We start from the raw sequence: 18,453 nt of genomic DNA on the forward strand, positions 1-18,453 counted from the left end.
TCTGGCTGGAAACTTGGTGGCTTCACTATTTGGAAAGGGGGGGAGCAGTGGGAGGGGATCATAGCCCATGTCTTACAGACCAGCTAAGTCAGCTGATGGGTATCTTGGGCAGCCACACTGGAGCTCTCCATAAAGGCTTCCACTGCTGTGATTCTCAGGTTAATCCCCAGCCTCTCCCTGCTGGAACTTGTCCTGGGTCTCTGCTCTTTTCCCTGGACACACCCATGATATCCCATGATAGACTATGCTCAGAGATGTTCCCCTCTGTTCTTCTTTGGGTTTTATCAATCCAAAATCTGTTAAGAGGCTTGATTCATGTCAGTTCTGTGAGAAATCCAGGAGATTAAAACAGTACCTAATTTCTTTCCATCATCTTGGCTGGAAGTCCTCAAATATGATAATTCTTTTTTTTAAATGATGATTCTTTATGATCACTCCTTTTTCTAAACATTCTCAATATCTTTTTATTTTTTAGGTTTTTGCAAAGCAAACAGGGTTAAGTGGCTTGCCCAAGGCCACACAACTAGGTAATTATTAAGTGTCTGAGACTGGATTTGAACTCAGGTACTCCTGACTCCAGGGCCAGTGCTTTATCCACTACACCACCTAGCCTCCCCGCAAAAGAAAGAAAAAAGAAATCAGTTCAACAAACTAATTGTTAGACTAAGTCTAACAGTATATATTACATATTCTATGCCTATCATCCCTTTGCAAAGAGGGGAAGGATTATTGTTTTCTTATCTCTTCTTTAGTACCAACCTTAGTCATTACAATGATCCAACATCAAAGTTTTTTTCCCTTCTGTTCTTTCCATATACATTAGCATTGGTGTCATGTATATTATTTTCCTAAATCTACATCCTTCAGTCTGCATTAGTTTATATATCTAGTCATGCTTCTCTGAAGTTTTCATACTCATCATTTTAAAGTGTAATAATATCCCATTACAATGTTTTTGTTATTTGTCCTTCATTTTTAAAGAACACCATAACATCAGGGAGGTGATGTCATGACAAACACATGAATTGGATTTGAGTGAGGGTTGCTGTGCTAAGTCATCAGCCTCATTTTTTCCTCCACAGTCATCAGGGTACAGTGGCTAGATAGTAATCAGGATGACTGGAGATAGGCCCAGATATGAGGCAGTCAGGTTAAAGTGACTTGCCCAAGGTCACACAGTTAATAAGTGGCAAGTGTCTGAGGTTGAATTCAAACTTCTGTCCTCCTGAATCCAAGACCAGTGCTGTATCCACTGTGCCAACTTTACATTTGCTTTGTTTCCAATTTTGTGCCAATTTGAAACATGCTGCTATGATTATGCTGGCTATATAGACTCTTTTAGTTGACTTTTTGAAATATAGGCATAGTGGGATCTTTTTGGTTTAGAGGGTTAGTCATTACTTCATATAAATCTAAATTGTTTTCAGGAATGATTTGGATCAATTCACTGCTCCGCCAACTTGTGCCTATTTTTCCACAGTCCTTGTAAATTTGATTATGCCCATCTTATCTTAACTTTGTTGCAAGATGCAAAACCCACAGGATTATTTTGTTGTTTTTTTCTCTTGTTGGTAGTGATTTGGAGTAATTTTCCATAATGCTTTTCATTATTTATGATTTTTTTATAAATTTATTCAAATTTCCAACTATGTTCAAAGATAGTTTTCAACATTCATTTTTGTAAAATTTTAAGTTTCACATTTTTCCCTCTCTTTCCTCCCTCTCCCACCCCTTGACATCAAGCAATACCAAGCTAATTCTTTTTTCAATGAAGTATTTTTGCATTATTTTATTTTTTTATTTTTAATGATTGATTTTTGATGTCTTAAATCATTAGCTTCCTCTTGCCCAATTCTGTTTTTCAAGGAATTATTTTCTTCAGTTAGTTTTTGCATCTCCTTTTCCTTTTGGTCAATTCTATATTTAAAGAAATAGTATTCCTTTTCCATTTGCCCAATTCTATCATTTAAAGAGTTGCTTTTTTCCATTTGCCCAATTCTATTTTCAAAGTAATTGGGGGTTTTTGTCCATTTACTCAGTTGTATTTTTAAAGAAGTTGTTCTCTTCAGTCAATTTTTGTGCTTTTACAAGAATTTCTCTTGTATCTCTCTTAGCAATTTTTTCCATGATTAAAAAAAATCCAATAGATCTTTTTGGGATGGAGATCAACATATGTTGTACTTTTTTGCCAACATATTCCAAAGTGGTGTTTTGATCTTCTTTAAATTCATATTAGTTTTCTATCATCATGACTTTTCTCTGACTTTTCTTACTCATTTTGAGTTCTGCTCTTGAGCCACAGGAGTGCTGTCTTCAAACTGTTTGTGTTGGGGTGGGGTTCACTTAGAGACATTTCAGGATGGGAATGCTAACAGCTCACACTGGATTGAGGCTGTCCAGCCCAGTTGTGACAGCTGCAGAGGAGGTCTGGGGCTCCAAATCTGCCTTCTTCAGCTGTGTTGGAGCCCTCACAGCTAACCTGCTATGCTCTTGGTCCACTGAACCAGAACCCAGGGGCCTTATTTGCAAATTTCTACTGTGGCTGAGAGCATCTGGCTTTTCTCCTTCTCTCCTCTCTGTGCTGAGTCATGTTTCCCCTCCATCCTAGCTAGACAGAAGTTTCCTGAAGACCTCCCATATATCTTAAGCTAGAAAATGCTCCACTCAATTCTTTTTGGGTTCTGTTTCTCCAATCCATGTAGAGCCTGTGGGAAGCCTGGAAGAGCTTACAGAAGTTCCTGGCTTCTCTCTGCCATCTTAGTTCTGCCCTCATGACTATTCTTCTAAAAATTATTTGTCCATATCCTTTGACCTCCTATCCATTGGGGAATAAATTTTAAAATGTATAAATATATGTTTATAAGTACCAAGCATCACATCAATAACATCCTAGAATTTTCTTAGTATCAAAATTTAACTCTACCTACAGTTTAAAGATTCCATTATCTATCTATTTTTTCAAAAATAAAGCAAGATTTGACTTTGCTAGTTCTTTGATAACCCTCTTTTCTCCATATTTTTCAAATATCATTGACAGTGGCTGAACAGCTATATCCTCTAGTTCTTTCACCATCACAAATATAGTTCATACTGTGCCAAGGGGGATTTGAATTTATCAAAAGAAAATAAGTTCTCTCTTGCAATCTATCTCTTTACTTATTTTGGGTATCAAATTCCAATAAATAAAAAATGGAGTAGTTTCTGTCTTCTGTCTGTGGTCAATATTTAATTCCTTCAACTCAAGAAGACCCAGTCCTATTGTGAGTCACTTCTTTAAAAAAGAAAAGCTTAGAATTTCTTGATTACTTTAACTCATATTCTGTGTGTTTCTTTTTTTAAAAAAAATGTTTGGAAAGTTTTTTATGCTTCTACAATGATCCCTTTGAAAAACCCTTCCTCAGTAGAATTATCTCTCTCATAAATTTACTTTTTAAAAATTCTCTTATAAACTTATTTTAAAATACCCTTGGAGCCAGAAGTATTGCTATCCAAAGAATTATCAGTTTCTAAAAATGATAGTAGCCATAGTACTGACCATGGTGATGACCATGACTAACATGGTCATCAATCAGACATACTGCAGCTTCAGGACAGTGATCAACCTTGTATGCACTCTTAGCAGGAAAAGAGTCTATCTGGAAAGTACAGCTGATTAAGCTAAGGCATTTAACTGGGGCATCATCCCATCTATCTCTTGTAAACTGACTTCCTCTGCTTGCTAAAACTAGGCTAAGGGATTATGAAATGAATTACTAAGACTATATAAATTGTTAGTATCAGAGGAGCCATTTGAAGAAAGTTCCTATTACTCCAGAAAGATGTGGAAAGAGAAAACTCAGATGAATCATTAGAAATAAAAGAGAAAGACTTGAAAAGCCAAGGGGGCTAAAGGAGAATGCCTTAGTAACCATCTCACAGTGAGATAAACCAACAAAGAGGCTAAGTAAAACTGAAAAAAATGTCCAGTGCATATTGAACAAATACTATAAAGAAAAACAAATGAAAGGAACAAGAGCAAGAAATTCCAGAAAGAGCATTTTAAAAAAGAAACAAATTAGGAATGAAATCAAATTTTGAGAATCAGCCTTCTCAATGCCAAGTTCAAAATTACAAAGACAGAAAAAATATTGACTACATGGTAACTACTACTTTTTACCAAAGTAGATTGTTTTTGATAGAGAATAACAGATTTGGAGCACAAAAATACAAAAATGAATAAAACTTCAGTGGAAGAAGAGCAAAAGGCAACAATGTTAAAGAACATATGAATGCTTTTCAAGGCAAAAAATTAACTTTTAAGGTAGGGTAGGGAGGATTAACTTGGAAATCACATATCTCCCAGAATAACATGATATTTTAAAAAAATGATTTCTATGCTTCTGGAAATAAGACGAGATAGCTGTTAAGACCTTTTTTTATTATAAACAAAGCACTATATAATTTAATTCAAAGATTGCTGCAAGAAAAAATGTTTGAAACACTAAGGTATGTAGTAGTTAAATTTCACAATTTCAACAGCAAATAAATATTACATGCAGCCAAATGGAAAAAACCTTCAGATGTAAAACAAATAAAGTCTTCACATAAGTTTGAATAACTGTAACAACTTAAGACATAAGAAATCAGAGAGAATGAAGTGACGTTCTAAAAGGCAAAGACATTTAAGCTGTACCCCAAAATATTATATTTTGCTAATATAGGCATAATTAAGAATGTCCAAATTAAAAGAAAAGAGTATTGTAAAACGATTAACATTAGAGATTAGAAAAAAGAAAACTAGGTGGTGATTGAAAATGGTCAAAAAAGAAGGGGAATTGATAAATAGGAAAGAAATTACTAATTTAAGCTTTTTTTCAAGGAACTTGGGATAGGACAGGGAAACAGGAATAAGGGAGGCTCCAGTGGGAATAAATCATCAAAGTTGTATAATTTTAAAAAATAGACAAATTAGTGACTAAAAAGAGAAGGAAATGCAGATATAGAAAATTATAAATGAATGTTGATATAAGAAATATTAAATCCTTATGTACAATAATACAACAAAAATGTAATTAATAGAGAGAAAATAAACAAAAGACATAGACTTAAGTGGAAACTGAATAAGGAAATGCTTTATAATAAGTAAGTCAAAGAATGAATCAGTGAAACTCATAACAGCCATTATAAAAATGATAATAGTAAAACACCTACTAAAATTTCTGAAATGAAAGTAAATCTATTCTTGGAGGGGGGGAATCTATCTTTTAAAACATACATCTAAATGAAAAAACTGAGTAGGCAACTCAAAATATATTAAAATCAATTCAGGGAAACACAAAATTGAAAAATTTTGAAAATTAAATAGATCAAATAGAAAAGAAATGACTGTAAAGATGAAGAAACTTAAAGTTAATTCACTGAAAAGATTAACAGAGTTGAGAATTTTTTTGCAAATCTGATAGTAATAAAAAAGTAAGAAAATCAATTTACCAAAATGAAAAACAAGATTACATCACAACAGAGAAAAAAATTATCAGAATCAACATATACAGTTGTATGTCCAAAGACAAGAATATAAAATAAAGGGAAAATTAGCTATAGAAATATAAAATATTCAAAATTAACAGAACATGAAATAAAGATCTTAAACTAAACATACAAAATAAAATTGAAGGACACATAAATGAACTATCAAAATGGGAGTTAAAAAAGACTTTGGAACAGATGCATTAATGGATAAATTCTATCAAAGCAAAAAAATTATTTAAGAATAATTAATACCTATTCTACTGAAATGGAAAAATAAAAAATTCTACCAGACTATTTTTCTTTAATCAGGCAATATTTATTCTGTAAAATGTATTAATAAATCTGCCTTTATAGAATGTAAGATCCTTGATTGCTAAAATTGTTTCTTTTTTTGTCTTTATATCCCCATTTCCTAGAACAGTTCCAAGCACAGGGGTGGCATCTTATAAATGTTTATTGATTGATTGACAAATATTTTTAGCTTGGTAAGAATAAAGCAAAGAAATAAAACTAAATAAAATAATATCACTAATGATATTGGTATAAATTTTTTAATAAAGTCCTACTTTAAAAATTATAGCAATATAACCAAAAGAGGGGAAAAAAATCTTTGTGACCCAAGTTTATATAGTCCAGAGATGTGAATTTAATTCACATTAGGAAAATAATTAGCATAACTAACTTTATTGAAACCAAAATACTATAAACCTTATCATTATTTCAATAGATGCAGAAAAAAATCTTCAAAAAAATGCAATACTCATTTATGACAAAAAGGTATAATATGATCAGTTTTAATACAATAAAAGTATATATTTAAAACCAAATATTATTATTATATGCAATGGATAAATGCTAAAAAGCTTTCCTAAAAATATAATGTAAAGCAAGGATTCCCCCCTCTCCTAATTACTTTACATAGTTCTAGAAATGCTAGTAATAAAAAAACCAAAAAATCAAAAGTATGGCAAAAGAATGACAAAACTGTCAATATTTACAAATGCCTTGATAGTTTACTTAGAAAACCCAGAAAGGAAGCAAATAGATTCACTAATGCAATTGCTTCATTAAAGTAACAGGACACAAAATAAATCCACAAAAACCATAACTGATTTTATAGAATAATAACAAAATCCAAGAAGATGTAATAGAAAAGTAAATCACTTTTCAAAAAACTACAAAAAATAAAAAATAAAATTGAGGTCACAATTTATCTAGAAGGATTTTGGTACCTTAGAATTCATTTTGGAATTGTTTTCTTATTTTATGTGGCTATAAATGAACTCTTATTGGTTTGTAACAAGAGATCACATTTAATAATCCTTCTTTATAACTCAGAGGAAGTATTCATTTTACCTATCATGGTGCTGGACACATCATGGGGGATCAAATTCACTGATAACTGTCATTAAATAATGGTGGGATGAATATGTCTAAGGACACTGGTCTGTTTCCTAACATAAATCAATAAATGTTTTTTAAGAGCCTACTATGTGCCAGTACTTTGCTAAGTATTGAGTATACAAAAAAAAGGGAAGAAACAGTCCCTGCCCTCAAGGGTATAATGGAAGGGCATTATCCAGTGGAAGATAATACAAACAAATATGTTCAAAACATACTATATTACAGGATATATAGTAAACAATTAAAAGATGGAAGGCACTGGAATTAAGAGGAGCTAGAGAAGGGAAGGCAATGAAATTAAAAACCAATTGAAAAAGACTTCTTGTAGAAGGTGAAATTTTAGGTGGGACTTAAAAGAAGCTCAGGAAAGTTAATAGTCAGGGGGAAAGAGGGAGAGCATTCCAGGCAAGGATAGCATCAGAGAATGCTTGGGAGTCATGAGGTGGAGGATCTTGTTCATGGAAAAGCAAGGAGACCAATGGAATAAGGTGTAAGAAGACTGAAAAGGAAAGAGGGGGTAAGGTTATTTAAGGGCTTTGAGTGTCAAACAGGATTTTATACTAGAGGTGTTAAGGTCACAAAAGTTAGCATTCTGTCATCAGACTATGAACAAAACTAATTTTAGATGTCATTCTTATCATCACAAGTAAGGTTTGATTATCAATGTCTTAACTGTGGTACATTTTGACCTTTTTTTTGCTCTCTTTTGTTTTTAGGAGAAAGAAAAAAAACCAAACAGAAAGATAGGAAGAAGTCATTTTATTAGTGCAATCACTCCCACCAAGAGTTCAGTAAGAATTGAATTCTCTTTCCTCTATTCAGCCTTTAATTTAATCCCTCAGACACCATATATTTTAACACTTTTTCCCCTGTCCTCTCCTTTGAATGAGAAAAAAAATGAACCATAGAGCTCAGATGACCTTCCCAAGATCATCAAAGTCATTAATAACAAAAATTGGATTTAAACCCTGGCCCTATGACTTCAAATCCTTTGCTCTTGTCTCATATCATACTCCCTGTGGAAAGAAATCCATGTCCATTTTCCACCTCAATTCTGTTTTTCTGTATATGATTCATAAAACATTCCTTGTAGTTTTCATGAAGAACTGAAAAACAACCCTCAGTAAAAGGAACAATACCAGTTTCTGTCATATAATTTTCCTACAGCCTGTATCACATCTTGATCATGATACATTTTTCTCCTCTAGGTGAATGGAACAGAGAGAAAGACAGGAGGACCATGCTTCAAAATCCATGTAAGAATTAATATCCTGATTTTTACTCTAATTTCTCAAAAGAAACTGAAGTCCGTATCTCTTTAACTTTGTTTTTCTGTGTATGACTTTTATAGAATTCCATATGTGATTTTTAAAAAAGGACTGAGAACCCTTCCTCATTAAGAGGAGTCCTTTTTGAACTGCATTATTTTGAAATTTGAAATTTTAAAAAGTGGACTGGAGAGGAAGAAAACAAGGATGCTCCCCCTTCAAGTTGTCTGAAACAGTCTGCCCATCTGAAGACTCACCACATCCTTCAAGATTCACCCTGTCATCCCCATAATACCACATTGTATGTCAAATCCACTGCTTTCAAGTTTAGGACTGGCCAAGCTTTTAAATGACAAAGAAAATATGGAAGGAAGATAAAAGAAAAGAATATCTTCCCCAAAATACAGGAAATTTCTTTTTCATTTCTTTTTATATATTTTTAACATTCATCTTTGGTTTCATAGAAAAAAAATGATAGCAGTGATGGTTAATAAGTATAGCTTGACTTACCTCAGTGCCCCTAATTACAAAGAAAACCAAAATCCTAGCTCTATATTTATTTTTGAGAAATTTTCTAATTTGGTAGTGGTCATAAAATAGCCACACTTTTCTCCTTCAACTCTGACTTGCATGAATCTTTAATGTGGCCTCTAATGGCATTCAGGCTTTTTTATCTTCTAAGGTGTAGCCTCCCATAAGTCCAATGTGGAATTTGTCTCTTCTGTCCCCCCCCCCCTCCTTATTTGCTCCTTCCACAGAAAATCTGTGAGCTCCCTAATTCTCTCCCTTTAAGGCCTCCTTGGATGGCAGCTTTCAACCCTTTATAATTTCTCCATAACTATTCTCTTAAAAAAAATTTTAAACTTAAATTCAAAAGAGAAGGAAAAAAATCCCAAGTACACAGCAAAACAAAAATATATGTAATGAATACTACTTACTGTTTTCAAAGAAAATCAGTTTTCCTACTTTCTTCTATCTAGGCTTTTGTTCTCTGCTGTATACTTTTTTAATTTTATCTTTTTTTTTCTCCCTCCTTTTTCCATCCTACCCCTGGACTAGAGAAGACTAGAATTTAATGCATATGTATATATCTACAAGCATATATACATATATATATATGATATATATATAAAATTATACACATATATACACATACATATAAATATATTATAATACCATACTATGCATATTTTACTGTGTCATTTCTTTCTCTGAAGATAAATAGTATCTTTTGTTCATAGGCCCAAGTCTTTCTATGTTTTTCTAAATCAACCAGTTCATCATTTCCTAAATAATAGCAATATTCCAACCTAGTCATATTCTATCTGAAAGATTGTCTATGAAAGTTCTTTACCTCAATTTTCTGCTTTCCATCTAATCTTGGTAACATTGGTTTTATTTATTCAAAAAACTTTTAATTTAAAATAATCAAAATTATCCATTTTATTTTTAAGAAATGTTCTCTCTTTATAATACAGTTTAAGGTATAGTACTATTGAATCTCCTTCCTAAACATTTTTCCTTAGTTTTTTAAAATTTCTTGACCTTTTGTCTTCCAAATGAATTTTGTTATTATTTTTTCTAACACGAGACAATTTTTTTCAATTTAATTGGTATAACATTGAATAAATAGGTTAGAGAAAATAGTCATTATTATATTGGCTTTATCTACCCATAAACAATGAATATTTCTCCAGTTACATAAATCTGACTGTATTTGTATTAAGAATATTTTATGGGGGTGGCTAGGTGGTGCAGTGGATAGAGCACCGACCCTGGAGTCAGGAGTACCTGAGTTCAAATCCGGCCTCAGACACTTAATACTTACCTAGCTGTGTGGCCTTGGGCAAGCCACTTAGCCCCATTGCCTCACAAAAGAAAAACTAAAAAAAAAAAAAAAAGAATATATTATGTTTATGTTCATGCAGCTCCTGTATCTTTTTTGGAAGTTATACTCTCAGGTATTTTATACTGTCTAGTTATTTTGAATGATCTAAATCAATATTGAAAAATATTGGCGATAATGTAGTTTTCCTCTTTTTCTTTTTTAATTAAATGAATTTTAGCTTATACTGAGATCATGATTATATTATTATCCCTCCTTTTTTACATAATACATTTTATATCAGGCTTTTATTTTATCTATATATGTATTTCTCATTTTTATTGTATTTCCTAAAGCAACCCACTCTTTATTGGATTGTTTTAATCCATTCTATTCATTTCTATTTTGTGAGTAAATTCATCTCATTCACATTCTGTTATAATTACTTGTTTTGTATTTCTCTGCATCTGATTTTTCCTCACTATCCTTCTCACCCTAATTATCTTATTACCTCCTTGGTCATCTAATTTACTTATACCTATTCTCTTCAATTCCTTAATCTAATCTCCTTCTGAATCCCTCCCTTACTCTTTCCCCACCATTCATGACCTTAATCTACCTTTCTAAGAAACTCTGAATTTCTCCCTTATCCCCTCCCCCATCCTCCTAATTCTTAATCTACACATCTTTCTAAAAGTCCCTCTCTCATCCAATGACCTTGCCCAGTTATTCCCCTCCAGATGTATATGTTATCTCTTTAAGCCATTTCCATTGACAGGTTCCAGCACAACCAGCCTTCCTCTACCACACAGATTTTCTGCTTCTGAATCAATTCCCCCTTTCATGCCTCATTTTTACGAGATATCACTTCTTTTTATTTCTCGCTATAGTTTTTTTTAGAATCACCCCATCATGCATAGCTCAACCCCAGACTTTCATTTAAACATCCCAAATAATGCTGACAGTCATGAGTACTACTAATGTTTTCACATCTAAGAAGCATAGTTTACCTTATGAAGTCCCTTATCATTGGTCTTTAATGTTTTTCTTATATTTCTCCTGAATATTATATGTCAAACTTTCCATTAAATTCTGCTCTTTTTGTCACAAATACCTGAAAGTCTTTCAGTTTGTTAAATAGCCATTTTTTTCCACTCAAGATTCTACTTAACTTTTCTGGGTAAGTGACCCCAGCTCTTTTGCTCTACAAAATATAATATTCCAAGATCTTCAATATGGAAACTGCTAGATTTTATATTATCCTGATTGTAACTCAATAATATTTAAATTGTTTTTAATCTTCTTGTTTGCAATATTTTCTCCTTTACTTGGAAATTTTGAAACTTGCCTAAGATATTCCTGAAAGTTTTCCTCTCGGGATCTCTTTTAGATGGTGATTGGTGGATTTTTGTTTTCTATTTCTGCTTGATCTTCTTGTTCCAGAGTATCAGGACAATTTACTTTAAAACTTTCTTGTAATATTATATCATGTCTTTTATTGATTATTATCTTTTAGGTAGTCCCACAGTTCTTATTTTTGTCCCACTTTGATCTGTTTTCCAGATCAATTATTTTTCTAAGATATTTCACATTTTTCTTCTATTTTTTTTCATTCTTTTGACTTTGTTTTATTATCTCTTGGGGTCTTATGTTCTTTGCCCAATTTTAGATGAGTTTTTTTGGGGGGGTTGGTTTTGATTTTTGTAAGGCAATGTGGTTAAATGATTTGCCCAAGGTCACACAGCTAGTGTCAGGCCTATTTGAGCTCAAGTCCTCCTAATTCCAGGGTCAGTACTCTATCCACTACCCAATTTTTGTTTTTAAGGAATTATTTTCTTTCTTACATTTTTGATTCTCTTTTTTCTAATTGATTTTCTTTTCAGAATTTTCATTTTTTTTTTCAGATTACTCTTATTTTTTCTCTAATTTTTCCTCTATAATCCACATTTGATTTTTAAAGTTCCTGTAAAGTTCTTCTATCAGAACTCTTTTTTGGGGGGGGGGGGGGCTTTTGACTATTTGACATTTCTTATTGAAAAAGAAGTGGGTTTTTTTTAGCTCCACTCTCTTCCTCTGAATATCAAACTAGATCTTCATTCCCATAGTAGTTATCTACGGTTGGATCCTTTATCCTTTGCTTACTCATTTTTATTTTTATTTTGTTTTATTTTATTTTCAGAAGCCTATTATTGTTATTTAGGTTCTTGCCCCAAGTTGTGGGGAATGATGCCCCAGACTTCAGTGCCTTCTCATTGTTATTTTCTGAGTCTTGAGGTGAAAGTTCCTGAAGCTGAGGATACCTCCCAATCCAGCTGCCCCCAGAACTTGTTTGTTGATTTTCCTATAGTTGACAGAAAGGTGTTTGTGCTTTTAGGCCAAACCTCTATCTCTGAAGGTCTTTCCAGGAGTTTTCTCCTAGTCTTAGGACAACTGCCTCACCTTAACTTTTTTTTGTTTCTGCTGATCTACATTCACTTCTCAATAATCACGACTCTGTCTAATTTTTTTGTAGCAGAAATTTGAAGAGCCTAAAGTTTTCTGAACTACTCTGCCAATTTCCCAGAAGTCTCCTTCCTCCATAATAATTTTCAATTATTTAGCTTTTATTTATAATAAGTGAGTCTCTGTGTGTGTATCTGTATTTTCACATAGAGAGGCAAACATTTAGAAATATTGTATATGTATTTGTAAATATATACATACATACCTATATAATTTATACATACATAAATTTTAATGTGGTGCTTTTATATAAATACCATTCATTATATATTTCTTGCTGACCAGTCTCCTTGAAATGTGACTTTTCCAGGAAATGAGCAGTTTTTTACTAGTACCTTGTTAGGACTAATTATCTGTGTGCCTGCTCTACATATTAGTGCAATACATGCATACACACATATAAACATATACATGCATGCTTATTACTCTCTAAGTGTATGCATGCACCCACACATATATGTGACTACTTGTAATCATGTGTGTATGTGTGCATATGTATTTGCTTGTATGTATGCATGTATTTATGACTTTAAGTTGCGAAGCAAAGGGGATTTTCCTCACCTGAGTGTTATTTATATCAATGAAATCACAGTCTAGTCCCTATTCCCGTTCCTTTTCCTTATTTTACTAGGTCTTTGAATACCTTAAAATCCTGCACAAATGCTCACTACAATAATAAAAATACCTGTTGATGTTATTTCTAGGGATATAAATCAAAAATAATAGCAATTATTTCTATAGTGTCTTAAATTTTATCCAACTTTTTATATGTTGTCTCATTTGACCCTCACAATAACCCTAAGAGGTAAGTGCTTATTAACCCTATTTTACAAATGAGAAAATGAGGCTAAAAGAAGTTAAGTGACTCACTCCAGGGTCACACAGAAATTAAATAGCAGAGGTAGGAGTAGCACTCAGATCTTCTGACTCCAACTACATGGACTTTACGTGATAATTTAAAGAGATGGGAAAGATGTTTAAGACAAAATTTGTATGTATAATTTAATCATATACAGGTGCTTCAGTGAATAGAGTGCCAGGAAGACTCATTTTCTTAAGGTCAAATCTGGCCTAAGAAACTTACTAACTGTATGACCCTAGGCAAATCACTTAATCCTGTTTGCCTGTTTTCCTCATCTGTAAAAGAAACTGGAGACAAAAATGGCAAACCTCTACAGTATCTTTGCCAAGAAAATCCGAAATGGGGTCACATACAGTTAGACAGCATTGAAATGACTGAACAACAATAAATCATTTAATTGTGTTTCTCGTAAAGACAAGAGCTATAAAATTGTTCATTTGTCATTATAGGGAGAAAAATCTTCAAAGGAACGAAGAAAACAGAATAAATGTTTATGTTTAATACAAAAAATGATATCTGATGTTAGCAATTGCTGGAGGAAAATTTTGGACATGGATGTCAATGGGCACTGAAATAACTGTGATGGCACAGAAGCTCCACAATTTGATAAACTTTCACTAGCATCCTCCAAGTGAACTTCTGCTCACACTGATCTGTCTCCCTGCCTGAAACTATTCATCCTGGAAAAGTTATGGCACCATAAGCATTGACTGAGAATTCTACTCAGCTCTACTATAGGCACCAGTAGACAGAAGCAAACCAATGAAATAGAAAATGACAACTCACAATAAAAACTACTTGGTCACTATCTGGACATGTCTGCACCTGCCTTTATTTTGGAACAGATTAGATGTGCAGAACAACAAAACACCTAACTCACTCTGTTTTTCTGTTGAAATAAGTTGTAAGGGTTTTTGTTTGGGTTTTTTTTGGTCTTTTATTGTACAGCTGGAAACTTTAGACAAAGAACTGGTATAGTAATATACTTTGTGCAATATAGAAAAGTACAGCAGGATTACAAATTAATATTTCATTTCTTTCACTAAACAATTCCAATGACTTTTCTGCTTTCATTACACTGTATTGAATGTGAGAAAGGGCATCTTCAGGGACATAAGACATGCTTCACATCAGAAAGTGGGACACTTAATAAATGCCCAGAAGAAGAGAAGGGTGTTTATTTTCATATTTTTAAAGGGAACAGTGATGCACACAAGCCACACACCAAAGAGCTCCATGAAGCAGAAATTGTTGACAGAGAGAGAACAACTTGAAAAGAAAATGTCAAAATCTCCATTCCATTCAACTCCAAAAGCATTTGCTGAAAGCCTCTTCTTTTCAAGGAAGCAGGGATGAAAAGACAAAAACCAAATACAGTTCCTGTCTTGTAGGAGTTTACATTCCCAAGAGATGCAGTGTATCTAGGAATATAAGACAATGGTAGGAGACAAAGAAGTACAAGCTGTCAGAAGAATTTTCCATTAGTGACAAATTAGTTTTGACTTTATGTACATAGCAAAATTTATCTAATTAATCTTGATATGATAAGTATTTTTTCAGAGAATAATATATATTGACATTTTATTAATGATATGTACATATTTAATTTTTACAACATATCTTTGTATAAATATATTTTGATACATTCTTATAACTTTATTGCTTTGAATAACATTACTTATTTCTTAATAAAAGGTATATGCAATTATATGGTATAATCATTTATGTTGATTTTCTTTGATTGCTCCTAGAAGAGAGGAAAGAAAATTGATCTAGCCTTATGTTCCATCTTTCTCAGTTCATACCCTCTACTGTAATAAAGTTCCTCTCTTCATGGCACTGCATCACATAATAACAAAGCAATGGGACATGCCAACTCAAGCAGGCACTGTGGCAAAGTAGCAAGTTCACTGGATATGCAGTCAGAAGACTCTGAGTTCAAATCTTACCTCTGCTATTTATTACCTATGTTTCCTGGGCTAAATTTCTAAATGTCTTTGAACTTTTGTATCTTCATCAATCAGATTAAGGAGCTGAGATTAGATGATTTCTGAGGTCTGCTCCATCTTTAAACGTCCCTTCCTAGTTCTTTCTGCTGTTATGCTTTTAGTCACATTAACCCTGCAATGATCACCCTCTGTTTCCTCTTGAACTCAACAGGTCTGTGTCAAACTGCTTCCTGAATATTTTTGATCACCGTGCTTCTCTCTTGACATTTAGAGTTGCATCCTATATTTTTATTTTATTATATTCCACTTAGAACATGATTGTAATAATTTGTGCAGTTTGATAGTGAATTTGCATGCCTTTAATGTACATAAATATCAAATGCTTTGTCATATTTCTTTCTGTACTCCCCCTTACAGTGCCTAGCAATAGAGTAAATATTTATTGAATTGAAATATGAGTTTTATTCTTCTTCAGACTGTTCTCTTGACTATGTGCACTTTATCTACCATGCCTCAGAAACCTGGAAGCTCACTTCACCCCTGGACTTTACATACTGGAAGCACCCTCTGACTCCTGAAGTCTCTCACTGATTGTTATGTTTCCTCCCAGAAAACTCCATTTTAAGAAAGATGTTCTGGCCAACCATGTTTTCATTTCTTTCATTCCTGTACTCCTTACATTTATCTCTTTTCTCTTCTCTCTCCTCTCTCTCTCTCTCTCTCTCTCTCTCTCTCTCTCTCTCTCTCTCTCTCTCTCTCATACACACACACACACACACCCTCACCAGCTTCCTTTATGTTCCTTTTATGTGTTATTTTCCCCCATTAGAATTTAAGCTCCTGGAGGGCAGGCTCTGCCTTCTTGTATTTGTATTTCCAGCACTAATTACAGAGCCTGCAGACTGTAAGCATACATGCATCTGAATGACTTGAACTGAAAAGAGTCTAGAATTAAAAAGGAAGAGGAGAGAAAATTGGGCTGGACTTGGGGATTTCTGCAGCATTTTCAATGATTTCCACAAAACACCTGTTTGTAACATTATGAAGATTTCATAAGACTATAACTTCTATCAAACCATGATTTCATAAGAATCAGCTTGCCAAAGTACAATAGCAAGATTGGCAACTTCAGAATATCACCTCAGATATATCATATGTAAGAAGCGACATTAATTACACTCTTAAGGGTATATAAGAATGCAAAAAAAGGGAGGCCGGTCCTATAGTAAGCACAAGAAATAACTAGCATTTTAAAATCTAGGGGAATTTTCCATTTCATAGAGCTGACCTCCTATGGACAACCTATAAATAAGAGATTGGGAAAATAATTAAGCATAGGATACAAAGACACTGATTGGTCACAATCTACACCAGTGGAGAAGTACTTGCATTGATGAGATCACTGTTCCATTATTGAAAATTATAATAATTTCTCATACAGAACAGAGTATACAATTTCACTTTTAAGATATCTTGAGTCAGAAAAAATGTAAATTAACTCAAAATGAATGCCTAATAGATTAATGAGATAATGTATATAAGGCAATTTTGAAAATTTAAAGCAATATTCAAATGTCAACTTTTAACATTGCTGTTACTATTATCTCTCTCTTCTCATCTTAGTTCTACAGTGCACAGATAGAAATGCTCCTGGGACAGATTAGTATGCTGCTATTATTCTTTTACATTTGATTTCCTGTGGACTATCATTCAGGTTGTTAAAAGACTCTGGGTGTATGTGTTTATGCATGAATTTTGTAATTGAATCAAAATATGGGGAACAATTTCCTTTTATAAAGATATCTTCAGGAGGGAGGAACAGAGAAAGAGAGCAAGAAAATGAGAATTAAAAAAGAAAAAAAGAAAGCTTCATAATGAATATGCATAGTACAGTAAGACAAATTCCACTATGTCCAAAAATGGCCCCCAAATTACATTTTACATTTTGGTTCTATCACTTCTCTCACAGGAAGTGGGTAACATGCTTTATCTTTGGTCCTCAAGACTCATGGTTTATGCTGATACATATTAATATAGTTTTCTCAAAGCATAAAAGTAAAAGTTAATCTAGATCTGAATACAAAATGAGGCAGATAGTTTGATGAAGGATATATCTGGTATATATGATAAACCCATCAAGCAGGTTTTCCTTTTCCCATTTTTCCATCCTGATTGAGTTTAAAAACAAAACAACAGATTTCCATTACAACAGGGACTGGGTCAAGGTAATTTAATAAAAAAAAATCATAACTAAGAGGGCAGGGGTAGGGGAAAAAAGAATGCTGAACCTAGGAAGGTAGTTTTTAGCCAAATCATTTTAACACTTGTTCCTAAAAGCATACTACCACTTTAGAAGTAAAAACTCATTCATGATTTTTAAAAAATGTTGCATATCTCCAGAGAGAGAACTGATGAACTCTAATTGCAAACTGAAGTATAATTTTCTCATTTTTTTTCAGTTATTTTGCTTTGTGATATGGAAATGTTTAGCATGATTTCACATATGTAGCTGAAAAATTGTTTGCCTTCTCAGTGACTAGGGAAAGTTTGGAAAGGAAAGAAGTTGGAACTCAAATTTTAAAAGAATATTAAAAGTAAATATTCTTAAAATGAAATAACTCATTTTGAAAAAAATTGCTTTGGTCATTTTTTTAGTCATTGTTGATTGATAATTTTCCCATGTACAGGTTCCTCCCATTGCATCCAGCTATTATATTCTTATATTGAATTTATATGTGAATGTCTGTGTTCAGGGATGCCAATATTGACATTAAATGCCATATAATTATCTCTCAAACTGAAAATGGAATACTGTCATTGCTGTTTGCCTTATTGTCATTTTCTAAATATCACCTAGAGGATTACTTCTTGAATTAATATTGGTATAATATTACATTTCCACTTTTTTCACTTTGGTCAATTTGTTGAGTATAATTATGTTACTTGAAAAAGTTTGTGATATTTTTTAAATTAGATCATAAATGTCTTTTAGGTTAAGGTATAAACTCAAAATAAAATAAGGATTAATTATAAAGTCATTGAATAAAGAGATAAAAATTAGGGCTATGGAAATCACTCTGTTTACTCTGTAAATTAAACTATTGGATCATTCAAAAAATATCAATTAGTTGACTA

At 32.7% G+C, this 18,453-nt stretch overlaps 1 protein-coding gene across 1 annotated transcript in view; it reads left to right on the forward strand.

Annotated features, from left to right (window-relative positions):
• IL7 (interleukin 7) overlaps window positions 1–17,595 on the forward strand; it is a 55,141-nt gene extending 37,546 nt beyond the window's left edge. Inside the window, exons 5-7 of the mRNA XM_074199906.1 lie at window positions 7,629–7,703; window positions 8,121–8,168; window positions 13,819–17,595. Coding sequence (XP_074056007.1) covers window positions 7,629–7,703; window positions 8,121–8,168; window positions 13,819–13,941 — 246 coding nt within the window. The 3' untranslated portion in view covers window positions 13,942–17,595. The remainder of the gene's footprint in view (window positions 1–7,628; window positions 7,704–8,120; window positions 8,169–13,818) is intronic.
• The last annotated feature ends 858 nt before the right edge of the window (window positions 17,596–18,453 follow it).

This window comes from Macrotis lagotis, chromosome X (assembly GCF_037893015.1).
Source record: "Macrotis lagotis isolate mMagLag1 chromosome X, bilby.v1.9.chrom.fasta, whole genome shotgun sequence".
NCBI lineage: Eukaryota > Metazoa > Chordata > Mammalia > Peramelemorphia > Peramelidae > Macrotis > Macrotis lagotis.